The sequence below is a fragment of the Polyodon spathula genome, chromosome 12 (assembly GCF_017654505.1).
Source record: "Polyodon spathula isolate WHYD16114869_AA chromosome 12, ASM1765450v1, whole genome shotgun sequence".
Taxonomy (NCBI): domain Eukaryota; kingdom Metazoa; phylum Chordata; class Actinopteri; order Acipenseriformes; family Polyodontidae; genus Polyodon; species Polyodon spathula.
This window is the reverse complement of record NC_054545.1, coordinates 28,660,338-28,685,962: the sequence shown is the minus strand read 5'-3', so window position 1 is coordinate 28,685,962 and position 25,625 is coordinate 28,660,338. Positions and strand designations below refer to the sequence as shown.

The window sequence follows — 25,625 nt, the reverse complement described above, 5'->3', positions numbered from 1 at the left end:
TGCAAGGCACTGTGTGTGTGTATATCTATATCTATCTATCTATCTATCTATCTATCTATCTATCTATCTATCTATCTATCTATCTATATATATATATATATATATATATATATATATATATATATATATATATATATATATATATATATATATATATATATTTTCATATAGTTCAGTACATGTTATATTGTTTATTTATTAAATAGATGTATTTTTTTGTATTACTCCAGGGTAATTAAGACTAACCGACTGTACAGGATGAGGCTGTATGGGTCTATACTACAAATAAGGCTGTGAGGGAACTTTTGAGGCATTTGAAGGCAGGATAAACCAAACAACCTATTTATACTGACATTATTTACAACTGTGAATAACAAAAATAACAATAAAAAAAAATATTTGTATATATATATAATAAGCATGGTCTTGTACTTTATCAAATCATAGTCCCATTGCAGCTCAACTTGTAAACAAATATGAGAGAAATACAGTACTGTGTAGAGTAACCTAAGAAATGGATATTACTGCAGAACTCTGGAGACAACTTGGTCCACGGTTTCATGACTGAATGAAAGTGCTTTTTATTGGCGAGCCACTGAAGACACATTTTTATTATTCTTCTTATTTACTGCTTTTATAGTTAGTTGATTATGAACAGTAATATAGTAAAATAGTCTTGCCCAGATAGTGATGGGTTACTATTGCAAGACAGAAAAAGATTACAATAAAATATTTAGTACAAAATACTCATTAGCTAATGGAAATAGTCATGAATAGTAAACTTTCTGTAGCTCACAGCTGTGTGTAAAAAAGGAAAGAAAGGAAAACACTGCTTACCACAAGCCGTAAACAAATGATCTGCCTTATGAATTACTAAGGCAAGCAGTAGAACCATATCAAACCCCTAACTCTTGTTATCATAATCAAGAACACCTTTTAGCAGGTGATACCTGTCACAGTGGGTATTAACAATATTATGAACCAAAACATTGTTTTTAATTATTTTATTGACCCTACTGAAGGTCAGTATTAAGGGTCTGGTTGGAGAGAAGAGTTGCAAATGAATGGAATGGAATGGATGAGCCAAGGACGCCTACACAGCCACTATAGTAGGAATACTGTAGTTTTATTTCTGAAATCAAGAGGGAATCTGCCATAACATAGCTCTGCTCAGAACCTGGTTCTCAAAAGCTTTTGTTGGGGCTGAAAGCAAACCAAGTTTGTTTTTTAATGGTGTGGACTTGAGAGGCTAGTCCATTCCTGCTCCATGCTGTCTCTAGGCAATGGTGTTCAGAGGGCTATAAAACAGAAGCTGCATTTGAAGCTGGTGTGCTTTTGTTCATTTGGGGAGATAACATATTTTTCTTTGTCAGAGAAGCCAAAAACAACAGTAGAGCAAACATGTCTATTCTTATGCATACATTCTGTTAAACACATTTCTAAGTGGAATTATATTTAAAAAATATATGAAAATAAATAAATAATCTGCTATCACTGCAGCAACCATAAACAATCAGCAGGTAAACTGCTGTTCAAGTAGGAACCACATCAACAACAATTTAAAAATATCATGGAATAAACATTCCATGATATTTGGATATCTGAGACCTGTTCAATTGATCTAAGTACTGCTGTTATTTAAATCATTGCAGTTCTTTATGTATGTTTACAAACACAAATTGACTAAAGAGACTAACATGCACATTTGGATGCTTGATTTTCTGGTTCCTGATTTTCTGATTTACCTGGTTCCCTTTATTGAATGTTTAAACAGGAGATTCCACCGCCTTTAGATCAATGGAATATACTCCTGTATGTTCATTTTAAGGAAACCTGCATTGACTGTTTACCAGAATACATATAAACAGATCCCCCTTTTGTTAATATATTAACACGATTCTTGGCTTATAAAAGCAAGCACATTTACATGCAGTAATGAACACTCATAATGAGCCATTATAATTTCCAATATAAACAATGTGGGATCTTCTTAAATCAGAAAAGCAGAAACTCCCACCATGTACGCAAACTATTTAAACACAACATCTTCTAGAATTAAGACTGGGCATATTAAATAATAGAATAACTGTTTAATATAAACACATATAATACTATGAACCTTTTTATTGAACATGTATGGAAATATTTGTATTTTAAAATCAGTTGTTCAAGGCAGGAAAGGTCATTTTTAAAAAAGATGACCTTTATAAGTATTTGTATAGGTCACTGTAACATGTTACTTATTGTGTCTTATTGATTTTTACATATACAGCCTTTTAAATGTATTCTTGTTTGAGACAATGGAAATCTGTTAAAACTAAGGAGCCTTGGTTCTACTGCTAATACGACTTGCTGCTTGAGCACAATGACCTATCTGATTTATATTGCTTAATACTAGCACTTCTCCAGCTTTCCATGGATACACACCTCACAGACATTTCTTTGTTATATTCGGACAAGAAACCCAGGTCTGATATTCCATTAATAAATTACTCTTCATATGTAGACTTTTTGAAAACCTCTTGCTTCACCCTTTTATTTTCAGTGTGTTTATTCTCAACAGCCTCAAGGGATACTTTGTAACTCTTAATTCTCTGCGCTACCTTTATCAATGTCTCTATCTCCTGTGTGCAGAGCCTTTTAGACCACAGAAGATTAATCCATTGTAAATCAAACAACAAATTGCTTTGCTATTATGCTAACACATCCTTGACATTAGCCCAGTTTTTCTTTACAGCTTTAAGAATTGGCAAGCCACATTAGTGATTAAAGGTCGTTCAAATGCATTGTAAAGTGCAATGCACCTGATTGTAAATCCGGTTGTAAAATGTACTGTAGTATAACTGCACTTTTGATTAAGAATTATATATGGCAAGCTTGGTAAAGTTTTATTAAGGCAAAACGTTTTTGCTGCAATTTAAAAGTAGAAAAGATTTTTAAAAAATGTATGTGTTCTAGTAAACAGTTACCTTGTTTAGCTGTATTTTGAACTTTAAACAGTACTGTGAGTGTGTGGAGTATTAATAGTATTACTTTTTAATTTTTCCAGTGCAGATAATTACAAAAATACTATTATATGTCTATTAGCTAATGACTTTCTCACTGATTCCCTGTTTGTAAACAAATGGGTTGCTGAGCAACACCCACAAGCACACCACTGCTGCTGGTTGTTAGTGAGGTAGCTTTTTTATCCAGTTTTAGTTTCCATTGTTTACTGAGGTCATCCTGATTTGTTCAGTGGAATTTCAAGACCCCTTTTTCTAGGGGATTGTATTGGGTTAGAGGCCTCTAAGAAATATTTGTAGTCCTTGGCAGTTTTATGAAACCATGCTTGATGATCAGTGAACTGGCAGCTTAATAAATTTTATATTGCACGAGTTCAACACACATATTGGGATACCCTGCTAGTAATGTCATTGCAATTTATAACTGAAAACATTGAACACTGTATGTTGTATTGAAATTCATCCATAAAAATAAGAAACACTCAATTGTATTGTGTGTATGTATGCGTGTGTCTGTGTGTGTATATATATATATATATATATATATATATATATATATATATATATATATATATATATATATATATATACACACACACACACACACACTGTATAGTAATATTGAAAACTTATCAAATTCCTTAATTGCAATCTTAATTGATGGTTGTAATCTGTTATTTTCTTATTAGGGACTGACTATCTGCATTGATCATTTCTGACCCTTCTTACAAAACCTGATTATGCTACAACAAGGTAGCATAGGCTGGTGTATTGGTAGGAACTCTTACCTTGCATGTCTGGGATATGCATGTGTTTCTGACATGTTACTCAGCTTATGGTTGCTCATTTTGTATTACTCTGCAGTGCATTTTCCTTATGGTGCAAATGTATTTGGCTTGGAGCACCAGTTGAGCAAACCTTTACCTCAGGATGAAAATGGGGTTCATATTCCACTGAAAAAAATAATTCCCATGAGGCAAACAGGAATTTGTAACAAGGGTGGAGTTTGTAGCAGGCTTATATCTGAGGTGCTGTTGAATGCGTGCTCACAGCTTCAGAATGAACATGGAATGTATTGCATCAATGAAAGCGATAGAGCAGAGAGCATTTAGATTGAGGCAGCAGAGAAAAGCAGGCAGTCTTAATTTGGGGACAACTACAGCAGAGAGAGGTTTAGAATACTGAACAGATACCAGTTTTATACCATAGATCATGTATAAAGAGACCCCTAGAGCAGCCCACATAGTTAAAGTGGACTAGAAAGACACCATAGTTGGTATGCACTGCATAACGAGCAGTTCAGGAACTGATATGTCCATTTATATTGAAGGTACTTTCAACAGAAAAAAATATATAATTGGAAAAGCATTCTCTCTTTAGATTTTTAGGACTTGGTTAGTTTGGATTTGTACCCTCGTAACCCTTAAGTAAATAATTTTAATTACCAGTCTGTCCTGAAATTGCTGGTAGTTTGTTAGAGAACTGGATAACCAACAGGTTAGATTAACTGGCAAAATCTAGTTTATAACTCGTAGCTTCCCCCCACCCCCTATCCCCCACCCCACAAACACTCCTACACCAAGAGTAAGTTCAGGCAGCTGTTAAAAAGCTCAAATGTAAATGAGCTAGAAGAAGAGGAGGGGCCCAAGCTGGAGTGAGAGGTCTTGTGTGAAGGGAGCAATGGATCCTGAGCCTTGTTCATCTTCCCACACCACTCTCTCTGGACGCACTGACTGTGTGCTTCTCTTGTAATGGCGACTGTAAAGGAGAACCTTGAGCTCCAGACTGCCTCTGCCCAGACATCCCCTCCAGGGGACCCTAATTCATGCTCTAGCAAAGAAGACTGGGGAGAAAGCTGCCCGGAACCCAGTGAGGAAACTTTGGGTGATGCCGGGGAGACAGCCCCCACAGACCCAGAATGGGTTGAGCAGAGATTCAGGATCGACAGGAAGAAACTGGAAACTATGTTACACAGTAAGTAAGCTTTATTTAAATGTGCTGCTTGGGTTTTGGTATTTTACTAATGTTGAATACATCACCACCAAGGTTTGTTTTCTTTATAAACTTTTAAACTGCACCATAAAACTCATTTTAATGACTATACTTGTGTACGGTACTTTGTTTTAATTTCAAGTGAAATTCCAGTGAAAAAGCTGTGTTACCTAGCAAACTTTAACAGCATATTGTTGTTGCAGAATCTTATATTTGCTGAATTGTTTTAAATGCCATTAAAAAAAAAGGTATTCATTTCTTCCATTTTACTACTGAAAGATGCTTAAGCTATTGCAATTGCCTGATTCTGTATTTCTTTAAAAGTTCTTATTTTATTACTTTATAATATTAAAATAAGATATATATATAATATATCTATATATTATATATATATATATATATATATATATATATATATATATATATATAATATATATATGTTGGTTGGCATCTCTTAAGCACCTAGCATTGTAATAAATAATCAACTTTCCAGTTTTAAAATACTCAGCTTTTTTGCTGAAGTTTGTTCTCATTCTTAGTGCTCCCATGGTGCTTTGTCATTCCACAGTCAGAGGCAGCGTAACCTATAGCGATCACTGCTAAGGAGTGTGGGGCAAAATCCCTACATTTACTCTTGGACTGTGTGCTGCTGGATACTGTATTAGTATTAGTATCTCATCTGATATTGTGGGCCACATTCAAAGCGTTTAATTAACTCCTTTTGATGGAGAAAATTGTTAATGCTACAAACTTTAGAACAAACTTTAGGGTGCTTGAATGTTATAACTTAGTTGTTTGGTTCTAGAAATTAACAACTGTTGTTTTTTTCTTTAAGGAAATAGATAATTAAAGACTGTAGTAAACACTTAGAAAATATGCCACTATCTTTTTTAAAATATTTTCTCTTTTGTGTATTAAAATATCAAACTGTGTATATGCATTAAATACAGTCACTTCAAAAACAGTACTTCAGTATTTTGACAGCTGTAGAAATATTACAATTTTTTTGTCTAAACTTTACTTAATTTTTAATATTTTTTTTTTTTTTTTATTGAACTGAGTGATTGATAACCATATCAGTGAGAAGGGCCACATTTTTAAAAAGGAGTCACTCTTTTTGGAAACACCACTGTCATACTAAAAAACATAAAGCCAGTACAATCAATACTGATTATTACGTGCTTTTCCATGTCCTTAGCAAAAGCTTGCAATGTGCAGACAGGGGTTTCATATAAAGATCATTTACAAGTTTTAAGGTGGTGGTATTACAGTCCACCACTGTTTAGATCAATAAAATATACCCCACAATTAATAGGAAAATGAGATGCCCCCTACACAGAATTCTGTAAGCCCACAAAAGAAATAACTGAAGTGCACTCAGTTTAGACCTATTGTCTTTCTCCTCACATAGCAAATGCACAACTTGATTCTTAATAATAACCCTTCTTTATGTAATTTTTTAACAATGCAGCTTAGGTAAGAAAAGTCTAAATAAACAGAGAAATCTGTTTAAAGAAACACACAAAATGTATAGTAAATGTGCCTAAGTATGACACATTTGTGTCTAGCGCCTATATATTTAGAATGGTAATGTAATGGTTTTTCTTTCTTTTTATATGAAGTTCATTATAAAATGAAAGGATAATTTTGTTTTGATAAGCCGTGAATGGAAATGCATGCTTAGTTTGGAATACTGGCTCTGTTTTCAACTTGTTTGATGGAACCTATGCAAATGCAGAGTTCACTCTTGTGAGGAAACTCTTCACTTCCTCAGAATAACACAGTGAGAATGGTGGCACTCACCCAATGACAGATGTGCTAACGAGCTCCTTCCACAGTCCACAGGGACATCCTAAACTTTTTGTCTCGGTGTAAAGTTTGGACAAAAAAACAAAGAATATACTTGCTGGTCTATATTTTGAAAACAAATATTCTGAAAGATATTAACAAAATTAACAGTATACTACTAGCAAATATTACATTCAAGCAAAAATGTATTGAAGTATATGTTAAATGTTAAATTCTTAAAAATCTTTTATTAGTGAAACAGTCAATGAGTTGGGTTGTAAGTACACAATACAATACAAAAAAAGCAAAAAGCAAAGAAAAGAAGCCACATTGCCTTAACAGAACTACTGACAAACTAGAGGAAAAAAATAAAAAAAGGATTCCAGTTGAATGACTGTGTTACAGTAAAATATTAAAATTAACCCTCATCGCAAACCTTTAGTGAAAAGCAGAGTTGAGAACTGGTCTGAAGTTCAGAAGGTTGTCTGTCATGCATGCAGAAGTCCCAACTACATGTATTCAGATACCCTTTTTTAGTCAAAGGTACCCTCATAGTGAGAAACTGTGGAAGATAAATCATCAAATTGTATGTGTTTACTACTGTCATCATTGTTTTTGATCATCCCTGAATTATCATTAAGGGGTTGATTCAATTTATACCCTGCCAGCATAAGAAACTGTTGGATTTTTTTCAACCATTTGTTTTTTAGGTTAATCGTGGAATAACAAGATATGTTGGTTTATGCAATCCAGTGTGATTGCCTAAGGCTTTAAAATGTTCTAAAAATGCAACTGTTACTTAACTTCTGAGGGGTACATGATCATCATATCAGCCCCTAAATTATGTAGTTGATTTTTCACAGCCTGTAGGTATATTAAATGGTGAAGTTGTGATGATTTCCCTAATATCCACGGCTAGCTGTTATGTAGGGACACTCACCACAACAATATTTACAAGCAGAGTTAGTTTATTTAGGCAGACACAGCAGAGAATAGCTGCATAGATTTCACAAATCAGACTTGTGTATACAGTATAGACGGTTTATGATCTCATATTTACTCCCCCCCCCCCCCCCCCCCCCCCCCCTCTCATAACCATTTATAACCAGAGGGATAGTACAACTACAGCCATTCTTAATTAATTCTGGAGTCTCTTGGAATGTTTTGTGCCAAGACGTAAGTATTTACAGTGAGAACCTTATTCAGTGTTTGCATGCATCCAAAGTCTTATGTGAAATCTTTCTTTTTTTCCCCCATTTATAGCCCCTGGAGATGAAAATCACTTGACTGGTGAAAAATTCTTTCAAAGGGTAACTGGATATATATTTTTTTTGTTGTTGTTGCTTTTCCCACCAAACTTCTCTAGACTGTGAAGTACAGAGTTAACTATTAGTGATATTAAATTGTATTAATCAATATGAAAAGCATAATAATTATGGAATTGGTCAGGAGATGTTTGTATTGTTTTTTTGGGGAAATCTTATTTTAATCAATCCATTATTGTGCCTGTCTTGGGGCAGTGAAGCGGTTTAAGGAATTTTTTTGTGAAACTGAGCACAGTTTTGAAACACTTCAAGTCGACCATCGTTGCTTTATTACTCTGAACCGCAGGGAGCTAGATCAAACTGAACGCACACCCAACCGTGAAGGGAAAAAGACATTCAAATGATTTATTTTCTACAGAAATTTATGGGCCAAACATGGCCCGGTGCTTCATCAGATTGAAAATGAATCCTCCGTAGACACAGATTATACATTTTAAAGGCTCAAGATAATCCTGCCACAGCGTTTTAACTTTGTAAGATGTGTGCTAATTTAAGAATTCGCATTTATATTGAATTCAGTATTGGTGTTGAAATCTTGAGATTAATGTTCAAAGTTTTCAGATTGTCCTTTGTTTAACTTTGAACCAATAATTAAGTACCAAATCATCTGTAGATGTTGTTGCTGCCCTACTGTTTGGATCTATGTTGTAACAGAATTGCAGTTACATTTTACAGTCATTTTTTTGTTTGTGTTACTACATAGAAATTAGCTAGATATGTCTGATCTATAACAAAGGTGTAACTAATACGACTGTGGAGCTCCAGGAGACTTTAATTTGGGTATGGCATCATGGACTTCTCAAATATACTACCCATATACCCAAGTCCATACATACTGCCTCCATTATCTAGTTAAGGATTGATGTTGCTGCAGTACGAGCACATCTCCTTTACCTTCTCTATTGCAGACCCCATCCCTCTGTGTCTTTTTAGTGATATGTAAATCACCCCTTGGGGAAAACCTATTAAAGAACAGTGGTATTTATTTTTCAATGGCTGTTCTTCTGGTAACACATCAGCTGAAATGCCTCTTGACACACCTTGCGAAGGGGGTACTGTGTCATCACTTAACCCCTCTTCTTTTGAAAGTTAGCTTCCTTCTCACCTCTCTTGTTCATACACTGTTTTCACAGGTGATGAATGAAACCAACACACAGATCAAATGGCCTTCCAAGCTGAAGATAGGTGCTAAATCGAAGAAGGGTATGAAGTCATTAATATTCACTGTAATGCAGATTGAAGTTTTGGTCGTAATGAGGTTTTTAAATTGGGAACACCAAAGTGTGACCCATAATGGGTGTAATCTCAATTTAAATGTCAAATAAAAGGAACAATAGAACTTATTACATGCACTATATATGATAGGAATCTGTCGCTTTTAAAAGTATACTGTAGTTGTGTATCATGTAAATTATATTACTGCTCTGTAAAATATTATATTGGTGTCATATACATGTTAACCTTGTAGGTAAAGGTAACTTACGCATTTTATATTTTAGCTAAAAAAGCTTGAACAGGCCTTCTCTAATAAGAATGTTCACTTGAGTATGGCTTATTAGGCACCTATGAGCTAGAGAGTGTTCTGTTCTGTAACCTGTGGTGGATGCTGATAATGCTGGGAATAGATTAACACAACTATGTTTCCTTTGTTCAGATCCACATGTTAAGGTGGAAGGGAAGAAAGCTGGCGTCCTGGAAGCCAAGAAGATGATATTAGATGTATTGGAAACAAAGGTAATACTTTTCTTTATTTTCCAGGGAAATTTCTCATATTTGCTGTTCCTGATCATTTTCCCAGGAAACTCAAAATGAGGAGCAACACTTTGTTTTCAGTAGCTGGGAGCCTGCTTCTATAGTTTCACAACTGAAGATTAAAAAACAAAAGGGTTGGTCACTTGCCCAGATCATTCAATTACTACAGCAAGTTGCCCTTTTTTCTATTAAAAACATCATTCACTGGGTTTTTTGGTCTTAGATCCTGCCAGATCTTGAAAGCTAAAGACAGTTAAGCCTGGAGAGTATTTGGCTAGGAGACATCCAAGTTGTTGTGTTAGAGGCTGGTTGAAGAACATTATCACTCTTCTCCAACATTGTGTTAATGGATACTGTTGTAGCAGGTACTATCTTTTATATGAGATGCTAAATCTAGATCCTGGCTACTGTGTACATTTTACACATTTGCTATTTCAAGGAAAATCCTTAGACGTCCTGAATTAGTTTAAAAAGAAAGAAAAAGGAATTCCTTGCAATTTAAGTACAAAAAAATTCCTTTTATCCTTTATTTTAACTTCATGTAGATCAGGACTTGGGTATCTCTATAAATATAAGTGAGGTCCCTGCTAATACTGTACAGGCTCATCTGTATGAATATTTTCTTAAATAAAATGTAATCAAATAAGGTAATAATTATGCCAGTTTTTATTTTTAGAATTATGCATAAACACTGCAAATTACTATTTGCTTCTATATGTTATAAATCTGTTAAAAATATGTCTCCTGTATATCTTAATTTAACTGCCAATTGATTTTCATTTGAGTTACACACTTTGACAAAAATCTTTTATTTAATTTGCATTAGAATTGTGGTTAAAACATATGAAAATGTAATTTGTATACAAGTGTAAGTGCCACAAAAAGAGACATTTCCTGGTATCATTATAAAATGAAGTTTAACACCTTCTGTTTGGTGATATTGAGGGGGGGGTGGTGTGTGTGTGTGTGTGAAGAAATATAATAAAATCAAATACATCCAGTATCTGCAGTTTAAGCAGGTGTTTTGTGTGTCTCCAGGTTAACAAGGTGACCCTGAAGATGGATGTGGCCCACACTGAGCACTCCCATGTGATTGGGAAAGGGGGCGGCAACATTAAGAAGGTCATGGAGGAAACAGGCTGCCATATCCACTTCCCTGACTCTAACCGAAACAATGTCCATCTGGAGAAGAGCAATCAGGTACATGCAGAGGCTCCTCATACACTGTTTGAGAGACTGATCCAGGTGTACTATACTGGACCCTCCTAACAGGATCTGAAAGACAATAGACTCTGCCAATATACTGTGTGTGCAGTGGGATGGTGGCGTAGAAGCCAGGATGGAGGCAGTGACATTTTTGTGGTTTGCATCACAGCCGTTCACTTGCTGCTTGATACCTTGGGATGTGTAGCAAAAATGTAGGTCATATTGTATCTGCCACTGTGAAGCTTGAATGTCGGATTGACTGAATGGACTGTATGCAGCATGAATCTTGGTTTGTAATTTTAATTCTAACAAATACAGTATGTTTTGGAAAATCTATGTTATCTGTCTATTTCTACGTATTAACTGTTTCATCTGCAAGGTTTCTATAGCCGGATCACTTTCTGGTGTGGAATCTGCCAGGAGAAGAATAAGGGTAAGCGATATCATATCATTTTTATAATATTATTAATAATCTGGTTTTATGAGCTCCAAAATGTATTTGAAAAAAATAACCCAAAAAATTATTTTTTAGGATCTGCAGCCTTTGGTTCTAAGCTTTGACCTGCCGATGAGAATGGTCTCTCAGACAGTACCGGATGTGAACTCTCATGTGATCAACCACATCAGCCAGGCCTTTAATATCAGCGTGAGCTTCAGACAGCAGCCAAAACTCTACAGCACCACCTGTCTAGTGAGAGGACTGCAGGGGAACTGTGTCTCTATCCAGGTGAGGATGGCCTGGCTCTACCTACAGGTTTGGCAAGGAGTTTAGAGCCTGCACTCATCTGCTTATTTGCAATGAAAACACTGCTGACATTTTAGAGTAAGTCGCAATTCATATATGAATTAGGGTTCGAATGGGGTGTCCATATACATTTATTGGAATTAAATAGTAAATTAAGAAGTTCTGCAACTGTACATTATTACTGCCAGCTAATTATCTACCCAGTTAAAATGAGTATAAAAAATGCCCCTAGATGAATAAGATTGTTTGTATTAATTGTTTTTTTGTTTTTTTTTACAATATACACTGTTAAAGATGTTTAAGAAAAGTTAAGAAAAGTAAACTTAGTTAGGAGGCACCCATTCTTAATAACATTTGTTAGAAAACAAATCTTGCGTGGCTGCCAAATAAGATTACTTTTCTTAAATATGTACAGTACCAATGCAAGGGTGTCAGTTAATCTTAGCATTTACCTTGTCTTAAACCACATTTTTCCAGTACTTTCTAACCTTTACTTATTTGTGGTTAAACCAATGACTATCAGTTTCCTTCATGCAGTTGGTTGCCGTTGGTTCTCAGCTCTCATTTGCACTCTTTTGCCCTCTCTTCTGCTGATAGAAAGCCACTGCAGTACTGATGGAGCTGCTGCTAGGTGCAGATTCCAGTGTCAGGGTCAGCACCCAGATCGACCTCACCTCCCAGCAGCATGTCTTCCTTATGGGACAGAATGGAGCCAACTTCATCAACATCATGCACATGACCCAGACGCAGATTGTGTTTCCAGACCTGAACTGCCCACAGAACAGAGCCACGCTGCTCATTCAAGGCACTGCAGATACTGTCTGCCTGGCCAAACAGCAGCTGCAGGTAGGGGGACCCTTATGAAACATGCAGATGTGGTTAGACAATTTACAACAGCGCTGCAAGATTTATTTTCGTATGCAAATCACAATTAGCACAGCTTAACGGAACCCTAGGTTGTTTCTGTTTGGAGAATACAGTGGGAAAGCTGTTCTACTTTCTGTGTCTGGAAGGTGCGCATTGGAATGCTGCAAACTCTTACATCTCTATTAGTTATTTGTAACTCTGTTGATGCACTACCTAACTGTGCCTCCCTACATTGAGAAATAATACAGACCAACACTGGACTATTTAGTACCTTTAGTGCCAAGCAGCTTTCTGTTATCCCATGTAATATGTCATTTTTAAATCTGCAAGAATAGAAAACAGCATATCTGGCGGCTCCAGTCTTTTGTTGCAGTTGCAGCTAATGATGCATGAAGCTATTTTGCTCTTTCCTGTCTGAGCATCGTGATAGCCTTTCCCCTTCTCGGCAGGACTGCCTCCCACTCTGCTTGATGTTTGATCTGAAGGAGGATGCTGAAGTGGAGCCCCACAAACTCAGCCAGATGATGCAGAACCTTGGAGTTTTCATCAGCATCAAACCCAAAGTGAAGCAGGCAGCCAAGGTGCTAGTTCTTTTTTTTTTTTTTTTTATTTATTTTTTAAAAATTTTTGTTAACTGCAAATGTGAGCGATGTGATGTATATACTGGTAAAAGCTTCTCCCTTGTGGGAAATAAATAAAGCAAAATTATTCACAAATACTTGTATTGAGTTTAGGTAGTTATACTAGTTTACAACATTTACATGTTTCTCCTTGTCAACAAATAGAGGCAAACATGTGCAAACAGGCCCAATTTTAAGTGAAAATGTATTTTGCCAAGATTTTGCCCCTGTCTGATTTTCTGCATTTTTGTATATTTTTGACACTGAATGTTATCAGATCTTCAACCAAAATCTAATATTAGATAAAAGGGACCCTGAGTGAACAAACAAACATAAAAATGTGATACTTATTTCACTTATGTATTAATTAAAGAAAGTTATGCAACACCCAATGCCCCATGTGAAAAAGTAATCGCCCCATAGGTTCAATAACTGGTTATGCCACCTTCAGCAGCAATAACTGCAACCAAACGTTTCCTGTAGTTACTGATCTGTCTTTCACAGTGCTGTGGAGGAATTTTGGCCCACTCCTTAGTGCAGAACTGCTTCAATTCAGTGACATTTGTGGGTTTTCGAGCATAAACTGCTCGTTTCAGGTCCTGCCACAACATCTCAATGGGGTTTTGGTCTAGACTTTGACTAGGCCATTCCAAAACTTTAAATTGCTTGTTCTTCAACCATTCTGATGTAGATTTGATTGTGTGTTTCGGATCATTGTCTTGCTACATGACCCAGCTGCGCTTCAGCTTCAGCTCACGGACGGATGGCCTGACATTATTCTGTAGAATTCTCTGATACAGAGCAGAATTCATGGTTCCTTCAATTATGGCAAGTCGTCCAGGTCCTGATGCAGCAAAACATCCCCAAATCATGAAACTACCACCACCATGCTTGACCGTTGGTATGAGGTTCTTACTGGGGAACGCAGTGCTTGGTTTTCAACAGACATGATGGGGCCCTTGTTGGCCAAAAAGTTCCACTTTTGATTGTCTGTCCATAGAACATTGTTCTAGGACTCTTGAGGATCATCCAGATGTTTTTTGGCAAACTTGAGACAAGCATTCATGTTTTTCTTAGTGAGCAGTAGTTTCTGCCTTGCTACTCTGCCATGAATTCCATTTTTTCCCAGTGTGTTACTGATGGTGGAGTCATGAACACTGAACTTGACCAAGGCGAGAGAGGCCTGCAGATCCCTGGATGTTGTTTTAGGGTTCTTTGTAACTTCCTGGATGATTTTATGTCTTGCTTTTGGAGAGATTTTGGCAGGACGGCCACTCCTGGGAAGATTCACTACTGTCCCAAACTTTCTCCATTTGGACAATATGGCTCTGACTGTGGTTTGGTGGAGACCCAGAGCCTTAGAAATGGCTTTTTAACCCTTTCCAGACTGGTAGGCATCAACAACTTTTTTGAAATTTTCAGGAATTTCTTTTGATCGTGGCATGAAGTGTCTCTAGAACCTGTGTGCTGACAACTCCACTCTGATGGCAAGGGCTAAAGTTAGTCAGATTTATATTGGGCAGGGCTGGCCCAAATCAGGCCTGATAGTTAACCAAAGTATTCAAACAGCTGACCCTAATTATCCCTTTAATTGGGTTGGGTTAACTAGGGGGGCAATAACTTTATCACACCTGAAGATTTGCATGTTTGATTACACCAAACAAATAAAAGAACACCAAACTTTGGTGTCATTTTTTCTCTGACTCCCTCTGTATACTGCTGCAACCCACAAAAAGATCTGACCAAATTCAATGTGAAAAATGTGCAAAAATGCTGAAAATCAGACACAACACTGTGTGTGTGTGTGTGTGTCATATATATATATATATATATATATATATATATATATATATATATATATATATATATATATATTATACACACACTCTAAGCACCTAAGCACACTCTTAAACTGAGGGGAGACATTCAGGAGGACATAGAGATGTTTCGCACTCCTGTAAGTGGATTGTTCGTGCACTGGGCTTATGATGTATCCAGATGACTTTTAAAAATCAAGAAGACCACACAGACTCATTCAGTTTGAAGTTTTTAACCAGTCAGAGTAGTATCAGTACTCCTTCGGTTTATTGAATGCTTTAAAAATGGATTGAGTAGTTACAGACTATGTCGAATCTCAACTGACAGGCAATCTGGGAGGTTCAGTGCCTTAACAGGTATAATAACAGTAATGATTAACACTTCAATACATTTATGGTTACAACATGTTTTGCTCTTAAGCTATCCATGCATAAAACTAAAAACGCCCACCGCTAAACCCTATAGCATCCAATATTTCACTTCTCCACAGCTAAAACATAAAACCTATACCTCATAGCAATGCATCAGTATAAAAGAGATATAATATTCAAAATAGTTCTTACCTCCCAAAAATATATATGGAAGTGTAGAATATAATGTTTGGACAGGAACTGTCTTCAAATGCAAAGACTTCTAAATATGACACCAACAGCAATCAACTTGATCAGAGATCTTCAGAGGATGGATCACATCAGCTTGTGGTTAGCAAGCTGAGTGATACTTGACTGGGATTTTACCTCAATTTTTTTTATTTTTATAGAGTTTTTTGCTTCGCTTTTTTACATCAGAAGTTTTAATTAAATCTCAAACATTATTCTGCCTTGACAGTTCCAGTCCTTTTAAGTAAATTCATTTTTTAAAACACCTGGTAACTCCTTCTGTATGGTCAATTAGCCATCCTGCCATAGTCTACATCACCAAACTATGTAAGGTGAACTCTTGACCTGATGTTATTATTTTAGGGAGTACATGCATGTGAATACAGTACAAGTATATGGAGAATACATAGAAAGATGTCTATTTTGGTTTAACTATTCCAATCCTGGGTTAAAAATGTATTTTCCTTTTTACTCAGTCTTACAAAAATACAATAATATTTGTCACTGTTATAACAGAATAAACGGGAATATAGAATGTTCTAACATAACTATAGGTTAATACAGAGCATATTATAACTTTTTGTATGAACAATGTGTTTTAACAATTTGTTTAGTATTTCTGCTGGCTTTATATTCTTTAAAACACAGTACAGTTATTACAATGTTTTAACACAAATGCAGTTTCACAAATGTTCAATTTGCATTGCATCCCAAAGATCAGCCTGCTTCTAGTAGCTGCCATAGTCTTGGGTTAGTTTCTGCTCACAGTGAGTCTGTCAAAGCCACCACAAGTGTGTCTTTGAAAGCCTGAAACCTGCAAAAACTTGAATCTTGTTAGCAGAGCTTCTATCTCTAGTCCCATTCCTATCATCAGTGGGAAGACTTCAAATAAAGTAAACTGTTTATATCAAAGAGACATTTATCTCTGCCGCATACACCTTTCACTCAAAAAGGTGATTGCACCTTGTACAAGGAAAGTTTTAGGTCCATTCATGATAGTTTGATATACAAAATAATAAAGATGTGCATATTGGTCAGGGCCCAGCATCCTCTCTACACTGCTGAGTTTGAAAACACTAGTCAAAGAATATACTAATTTCTTTGTCAATTATATAAAAAGGACTATGTTAGTGATCTAAACAGGGGTGTATTAGTAATCTAAACAGGGGTGTATCTAAATACTGCTGCTTTTTAACTGTTTTACCAAGGGGTTATTATAGAGCCACTTATTAACACTAAATACAATAAAAAATATAGTGCAATGAGGACCTCTTATAAACTGGTTTATAGACCCCTGTGTTTTGTTTTTATTTTATCAATCATTCCTTATTTTATAGAGTGTCTTTCATAGTGGACCACCATCACAAAGCGCTTTACGAGATGCAGTAACAAGAAAATCCATAATACTAGAAATGCTTAATAGATGATATACAGTAAAAAATGCATAATAAATCATACAATAGCAAAATGTGTATGACGTGAACTAGTATTTTTTGGGAATACTAAAGACTATAGTTCTGTTTCTTAGTTTCTCTCTTTTCTAATTCACAGTCTGTTGTAGTGAAGAGTTTGGAACGAAACACTGTCAACTTGTATGAAGCCAGAAGATTGCTGTTGGGCCTAGAAACCAGTGAAGTTGCCATGGCAATAAAGCCTGCCTGCGACATTCCCTTAACAAATGGCCTAACTAATTATTGGCTGAATTTGATAACACAACAACTGAACCTCACTGATTCAGGTTAATATTTAATTTATAACAGAAGCTTGTCTAAGTTTTTCTATTTACCACTTTCTTTTGGGAGAATTGCGTACGCTCTACCAATAAACGAGATAACTAGCTGGGTCTAAAATATGCTTTCCCTTGCCAGGACCTGTCCCCTCGTTTGGAGCTGTGGTAAATGCTGTACTGCAGGCTAAAACCAAACCAACACCCCCTCCTGGTCTCACCCTGCAACATCAAGCAGACAGAAAAGCACAAAAGAGTGATGGAAAGAAACCCACTGAAATGAACAAGAATATGGTAATAGGTTTTTTTTTTATGTTAAAAATATAGGTGGGCTACACTTCTTGTATACCTTACACTAAAACTACAGTATTGTATTGTGTTGGAGTTTGTTACACTGAAAACTCGGTACCAAGGTTTATCTTTTTACAGGCTGGCAAGCCTTTTCCTGATCTAGTAGATTTAGACCAGGATTTGTTATGACTTTGCCTACTGCATGCACCAATCACTTACTTTCAATCCTGTATATTTAGCTTTCAGAGGCTGAGGATTTGCAGAGCACCCCCACAGCAGACAGACAGTCTGCAGACACGGTGCCAGAGTCCGAAGAAATACAGGGCACAAGGGCAGGCACAAGCAGAAGCAGCAGCCAATCAGATTGTAGCAAAGAGCCCTGGCAGGAAGGAAGTACAGCAGCCTCACGTCAAAACAATGCACTTCAGAACTTGAAAGAACTGTAAGATTTTTTTACCCTGTCAATATGTCTGTTATTATTTTATTTAAATGGTGCTTGTGCTTGTGACTATAATACTCCTAGAAGGTGTACAATTTTCTGCCTCTCAGTCTGAATCTGTAAGCAACTATCCTTACCATCCAGTCCCAGTACATGCCAATTGTATATATACTGAATTGTTTTTGATTGTATGCTGTAGGCTGCTGCCCTCCAAGTACTTAACTGAGACAAACAAATGTATTTCACTTGTAATCTAAGATATACCTGTACTCGGGTCTCTATGTGTCTCATTCCAAAATACCACCTAGCTTCCAGTCTCTTTTTAATTATATATATATTGTATTCTATTAGCCTGGCCTTTTTAGTAAGTGTCTGTACTCTTTCAGATTGTTAAAATGTGATTTGAGAAGTGACTACTCAGAGAAATCAAGCAGTTTAAGGAAAGACATAATTGAACTACAGGTGACGGGCCTAGATGCTATCAAAAATGAGGTAAGACAGCTGCAGGGTGGGAAAAAAAATAACTGCTGTGGTTCATTTAAGCCATTTTTTATTTTTATCTTTTTTGAACATATTACCATATGCCATATGACCCAAATCTATTTTTATTTATCTAAAGACTTAAATCTAAGTCTTATTTATCAATTACTAGGAACTTAATTGGCTGGTGACAATCAGTATAAGATTTAAAAAAAAACTAATAAAAAAAAAAAACTAAACTTTATATGAATATGTCTAAACAGTTTTATTTTCCCCTTTTTAGGATTATGATTATGAAAAAAAGAAACTTTTAGCAACACGAGGTAAGTAAAAATAATCTTTCATGACTTAATATAACTGTATTGTGGTGCATTATAATCAAGTTGGAAGGAGGTTGTATGTGAACCCTGGCAATATATATTAGTTCACTATGTATCCACTGATCCACAGATCTGCATTGAAATGTATTCAAGCTATAAATAAGAGAGGGAGAGCAATTAAAGCCAGCTTTGTACCAAGCTAATATATCACTTATATTGATCAAGTGCTTATCCACAAACACCCAACAGTGCTAATTTTAGAAATGTAAGGACCTTAATATATTCAGTGACGAAAGTTTCATCTAGAAGTCTTCCTCAATATTAGACATTAAGAGTGACTTCTAGTGGAATTAGTATTGCTATTGCAATGATTCGTCAGATGGGAGCCACCTCTCCCGAGAAGTTTGGGGTTCATCAATCAGCTTCGGCTTCTCCTATCATATGTTTGGACAACAACCCAACGTTCAGACACCAAGGAACTAGGATGTCATAGGAAGTGGTGTTTGAGAGCATATAGGTGTCGCTTTACTCTGTAAATAATAGTAATGATAGTTATAACAAAATAAGGCTGCAAATACTGGTAGAACATCAAGTTGGTGTCAACAGTTGACTTGATCTTAGCTAGTTGATGGATACCTGACTCTGTATTCACAGTGTATTTTTCTTGGCTCAATTTAGTCAAATTGTGATTTTGCTGGTTGATTACCTTGTCGAATAATGGTTACTTACAGCCTTTATTCGTAATGTTTTTTTTGTGCTAGCGATGCTGAAGAAACCAGTGGAGACTGAGGTGCGGACACCCACAGACACCTGGAGTGGGCTGGGCTTCTCCAAGTCAATGCCAGCAGAGGCCGTGAAGGAGCTGCGATGTGTGAACCGCCGAAGCTACAAGTCTTACCTGGGGAACAACTTACAGGTAACCAGCACAACAGATCCGCTGACTGCCAGCATCACTGTGGTGATTGGTGCTCTTTAGCCTGGGGTGGAAACGGTCTAGCAATGAGGAACGCTTTTTTAATAAGTGGTAGGGTAATCTGATGTACATGCAAACTAAGATATTGTTTTATACTGGATTCTAACCACAGCTATAAAAGACACAGTTGTAAGATATATAGTTTGGAAAAGAAATCTTAATCAATTTCATCAAAATGAAGACTTGATAAAGACTTTTCTTCCAAACATTTGTAATAGTTTTTATTTGTACTACTTTATATTAAATACCTTTATTTTTATTTGATGTAATCATAAAAGTAACCTTTATGCATATTACCTGGTTTAAATTGACAAATTCAGTTTGACTTGTATAAACCCTTTGGGTTTTAATTTTGTATGCATACATGACTTCTAATAATTTCATCATTTGTGCGAGTGCCTGAGCTTGAAGCACTTTGCTTTTGACTCATTTTAAAACACACATGTTTTGACAAAATGTCTTTTCAAATTTTTTGACATTTTCCTAGATTCTCAGAGTGTTTTACTCCAAACTCTCAATAGCACAATTTTTTTCAGATCATGAAAGTGTACCCAATAAAGCTACCTAATCAGAAATAAACAACTACATTTACATAAAGAGCTTGTTAGTGGTTTAGAGGTTTTTTTAATCTCTTTAGAATTGTAATTGGTGTTTTTTCCCCCTTTCAGATAAAAAATACACTATTGATGATTTGTAGATGCTAGGGTCATTCCATGCCAACTCAACCAGTACCATTGCCCATCTGTCTCCGATTTTCTTAGAAAATTTCACTTGGGGGTTTTCAGACACGCTGAATTCAGAAATGATAACCTTTTTTGTTTTATTTCCCCTTCGACCTATGACCTTGCAAAAGTCAACTTAAGGTGAGAACGGGACCTTGACCAGAAAAATCACCCTGGGTGCAATTTAGATGCTACTATCACGTGCAGCACCTCGTTCTACTCGTAATGAATAGGGCTTTTCAGAAAAAAAAAAATACTAGGCGCACCCTATTTACTTGTGAAAAATTGCAGGACGAGGGGTAAGTGACAAGTTTTATTTGAACTTCACCCTAACCCTTTACCCTGTAGGGGTTATGGGTCCTAAAATGTAAGTATCGTAAAATTCTGTGAAAAACTTTTGGTTTCAAGTCCCACCACTGGTCATTAAACACTCTTGAAATTAGAATGTTTGCTATTTGTACCAAGTTTAGGCCGTAATAACTTGCGTGGGGGCACTCCAAAAAACACCCAAAGATATGTTTGGATAGATGTTAATGAGGTTTACAAGCATCAGGCTAAATATGTTTCTATCTGGGTATTTTGGATTTTTGGATTTTTTTGAAGTTGCATTTGTCATGCATTCAAGCATTGCTTTAGGCCACTTTGGTGTGGTTAAAGTACCACATAGTTCTATCCAAACCTGCTATTTCTTCAATTGTTCATTCAATGAGGACTGATCCAGAGGTAAAAAGTAACAATGTGGACATCTAAAGGCACTAGTTTGGAGCTGAGGGGTTATGAACTTGCCTATGGGACTTGGGACTGGTTGTTATGATGACACATTTGAAACTATCAAAACCTTACTTAGTTAGATTTTAAAAAACAAAAAGTGATAGTAAAGTTGTTTTTTATAATTTGTGGTGCCTACCTAGGGGTATAATTGATTGACTGACCAACCATTTGTGAAAAAGCCATTTGCTGCATTCTCATGCTAGCCAATCAGTCAATTTCAGGCTGAAAGTCTTTGGTTTAGAAGGTCTTCGATGACAGAGACAGCTGTATTTATTTTTTTGTGCCAGTGAAAGCACATACTATTATTTTTTCCTGAGTCTAGATCAATCCTCAGAGAATGTAAAGTTGAAGAAATAGCCAGTTTGGATAGAACTATGTGACACTTTAGACTTACCAAAGTGGCCATAAGCAATTCTCAAATGCATGACAAATGCAGCTTCAAAAATCCAAAATCCCTGGGTACCATAGTAAGAGAAAGGTCCTTTTCTCACTAGGTCAAAGGGGACATTTAAAAAAAAAATAATGGCTATCATTTCTGAATTCAGCGTGTCAGAAAACCACCAGGTGAACTTTTCTGGGAAAATCTGAGACGGATGGGCAACGAAATGTCCCTTTTCTGGTTGAGTTGGTGTGGAATGACGCTCTAACCTGTAGATCTAATTACCTGCATGCTTGACTAAGTTTCCTACAGTTTTACCTGTGAAACAAATGCAAAACACTAAAACTGTCCTTTTTGCAACTGAGTATTAGACAAAAAAGAATAGATATGTGTGCCAATTCCTTCTCCATTTTCCCTCAGGAATGGAGTTTGCAGGAATCCCTCAGTAAAGAGAGTCTGACCAGCGGCAGTGACTCTGAAAACTGGAGGGAGCGGAAGGACTCTGCATCTTCCTCACCCCCTCTCTCATCTTCCTCAGCCTCCTCCTTCCCTGTCTTTGCTTCCTCATCCTTGAGAAGCAGAGGTGACAAATCCTGTAGGTGTTTAACACAATCAAAAAATGCTTTCCCACTTAAGAAAAACAGTGGTATACAGAGTATTCTATTGCTGTTTTTTTAGCATTACCATATCATGTAGACCAGCATAAGTACTTAAATTACTGTGTTATGTCTTTTTTTATAGTTTTTATGCATTGAAATGCACAATAAAGCCCTTTTATTTTGTATCTAGCAGCAGACTCTTCATTTTCCGTACATAAATTGTAGGTGCGTTCAAACAGAAACAGAGACTGGCATGTGTATCACATTCTCCTTTCTGTCTGCAGCCGAGTCGTTCCTTAGCAGCAGTAATTACTTTGACAGCATCTCATCTCTGACCTGCTCCAGCAACTGCTGCTCCAGTCCCACCCACAAACAGACAGCAGACCTGCCAGAGCTCTTTAGCCAACTGGGGCTATGCAAATACATTGATATCTTCCAACAGCAGGAGGTATGGACACCTTTCAATCTTTTACTGACAGTTTGTGCTCAGTGTTTTACTGAGAATTATATAGTGCTTAGTTTTATTCTTTTTTTGTAAAAAATTACATTTTCTCCTATAATTAAACAGGAGTTAATTAAACTTTGAAAGCTTTATCTGAAAAGGTATGATTTGAGGTCCCCAAATGGCTCACCAGGTGAGCTCAAAGCAGAAACCTTCAGGGCTGGCCTTTACCCTCCAGGAGCCTGTAACTCTGCTGTAGAGCTCCTGGTAGAGGTGAGGGAACATAGCTGGACATTCAAAACTCGGAAGGAAAAAATAATTGGGCACACTAAACTAAAAGCTGTAAATGATCCTTTTGGCTTTCTATTTTGCCACCCTTACGGAACTTTACCATAGTAAATGTGCACAGTAATTTAGTAGTTTTCCCACACTTTTCCCAAGCTTATAAAATGCATTTTTATATGCTTGACCAAATCACTCTGTAACAGGATAGCATCAAGAATGACACTTGGAGACTTGGAAGCTGCAGTTTAAGTACTGGGTGTGCAATGAAATTACACAAACAGGAATAAACAAACAAGCATGGTGGTCTCAATAAAAGGTTTAAGCAAAACACTACTGTACAAACATTTGTCAGGCTGGGCATTCGCCTACACAGCGTGTGCACAGCACAGCACAGCGCACACGAGATTTTCCTTAAATACCATGTGGCTGGAGCCTAATCATTCAATTAAGGCTCCAGGATTTTAACCTCCTCCCTGCCAACCCTATATTCACACACAAATATACAAATGTACATTTAGTGCTTTCGGCCTGCTGCACCCTCAGTGCTCTACTATACATTGCTATGCTTTTACAAGGGTAGCTATGGCATGGATGGTATGCATAAGGGCCTTTCGTTTTCTATTTATTTACAGCAAGTACACCCCTTACAACATTCTCACTGCATACTATTAGTGTCTGCTGTGTGCTGTTGCAGGGTTTCCCAATCCTGGATTTGGGGACCCACTGTTTGATGGTTTGCATTCCAGCTGAGTTATCAATTACTTCATTGAATCCTTAATCGAACTATAAATTAGCTTAAGAGCTTTTTAATTGTTTTCAGCTTTTAAACAATTGCAGAGTTGAAGTTAGCTGTAACATTATATAAGTAACTCTACAACTGTTTAAGAGCTGAAAACAATTAATAACAAATGATCAGTTGAATTAAGTGTCTAGTTAAGTAATTGAGAGCTCAGTTGGTGAAAACCAGCCGACACAGTGGGTCCCCAGGACCAGGATTGAGAAAGCCTGTACTATTGTACATTGTTGCAGACTCTTTTTTTTTTTTTTTAACACAGTTCACTATTGTAATATTTATATAGTGTCCTTTTGAACAGCTTATTGCTGTTTATCTAAATTACAATACACAATCTTATTGGAAGACAGTATGAGTGATGACTATTGAAATGTCTTCAGAGCACAATTTCATTTGATGAATTGCCCAGGAAATAGGAATAAAATATAATAATCAGCAATAATGTAACTGATGATACTATACAAATTTGTATTTAAGAAGATGGTTAAAATGTAGATATACATATTCTGTCGTTTTATAGTTGTATCAATTATATGAGAAAAATGTGCAAGTAACGGTTTTACTGTTCTTGTCTCTTCTCAGATTGACTTCCAGACATTCTTAACGCTCACTGATGAGGATCTGAAAGAAGTGGGAATTTCAACTTTTGGTGCAAGGAGAAAAATGCTGCTTGCAATTTCAGGTGAGACCTGTTTATGTAAAAAGCACTGTTATTCTGTATTTTGTGAAAAAAAAAAAAACAAAGCAGCGTTAGCTTTATAAACAGTGATAGCTTAATAAACAGCATGTTCTGCTCTGCAAACCATTTACTTTATATTATAAAATACTATAAGGTAGAAACTTACACAAAATAGAGGGCATCCAGTTTTATTCACTTCTTCTCTAGTTGGCTCTTAGTAGAAGCATTCCTGACTATTGAATGTATTAACCTTTTTCTTCGTTTTTTTCAGATTTCAGTAAAAGTAAGAAGAAGCTTCTGGATCCCCCTACAGTCCGGCCAGGCTACCTGGAAGGCGGAGCCAGTGGGAGGCTGCCTCGGATAGTGGACATGGACATCGCTGCTCAGAGCAACCGTTGGTAACGAGTGAGGGGAAGAGAAACAGGGCTGTGACCTTCTCCCTGCGCAATAATGAACTGCTTCTGCCTCTAGCTCCTTGTGTTCACACATTGCATAATAACTATTATTTAGGGCTTTTAATCTACACAAGATATGAAAGTACTGACAAACACTGTTTGAATCATCTTGAAACCTCCACAATGTAGGTTGATGGCAAGAACCAATTTGATATAGCTGCCCCAAGAGGTTGGTACCAAACCCAGGGTTGGAAGTGTTCAAAGCACTATAACACTATACCACACTGTCCCCCGACTTGTTATGACTGCAGCTTGATGTGAAACTCAGAATGTCTGTTGGGGTGTATACCGGTGTATGTTCTGCTTCTGCCAGCAGGGGTCACTCTAGGACAAAGTGGAATGAAGATAGTTGTATAAGAGGGGAATAAATAGGCTTTTTCATCATTGCCTGTAGTACTTCTTGACATTTAAATAGTGGTATGATTTTTAAATTTATTTCAGAGGTGTACTGAATAAAACCATTTACAAGTACCAGTATATTTAGACCTGGGGTCTCCAACCCTGGTCCTGGAGAGCCCCTATCCATAGGTTTTCTAGGTGTCTTTACGTCATCA

The 25,625-nt window shown here is 36.5% G+C and overlaps 2 protein-coding genes across 3 annotated transcripts in view; both read left to right on the top strand.

Moving 5' to 3' along the window:
- Positions 1–4,663, top strand: part of LOC121324861 (polycystic kidney disease 2-like 2 protein) — an 18,556-nt gene extending 13,893 nt beyond the window's left edge. Inside the window, exon 15 of the mRNA XM_041267071.1 lies at positions 4,541–4,663. Within this exon, the coding sequence (XP_041123005.1) occupies positions 4,541–4,663 (123 nt within the window). The remainder of the gene's footprint in view (positions 1–4,540) is intronic.
- Positions 4,625–25,625, top strand: LOC121324001 (protein bicaudal C homolog 1-A-like). Of its 2 annotated transcripts, none has more exons than XM_041265367.1 (19): positions 4,625–4,979; positions 8,049–8,095; positions 9,244–9,313; positions 9,765–9,844; positions 10,901–11,062; positions 11,448–11,501; positions 11,601–11,795; positions 12,411–12,659; positions 13,130–13,261; positions 17,269–17,455; positions 17,586–17,737; positions 17,974–18,176; positions 18,560–18,665; positions 18,937–18,976; positions 19,735–19,889; positions 22,239–22,401; positions 22,702–22,865; positions 24,520–24,619; positions 24,888–25,625. In XM_041265367.1, the coding sequence occupies exons 1-19, from the start codon at positions 4,757–4,759 to the stop codon at positions 25,016–25,018; spliced, it is 2,613 nt and encodes an 870-aa protein (XP_041121301.1). In that variant the 5' UTR covers positions 4,625–4,756; the 3' UTR covers positions 25,019–25,625. The 2 variants fall into 2 exon arrangements, with proteins under 2 accessions (XP_041121301.1, XP_041121300.1); XM_041265366.1 differs by having other exon boundaries at positions 4,626–4,979; positions 22,239–22,413.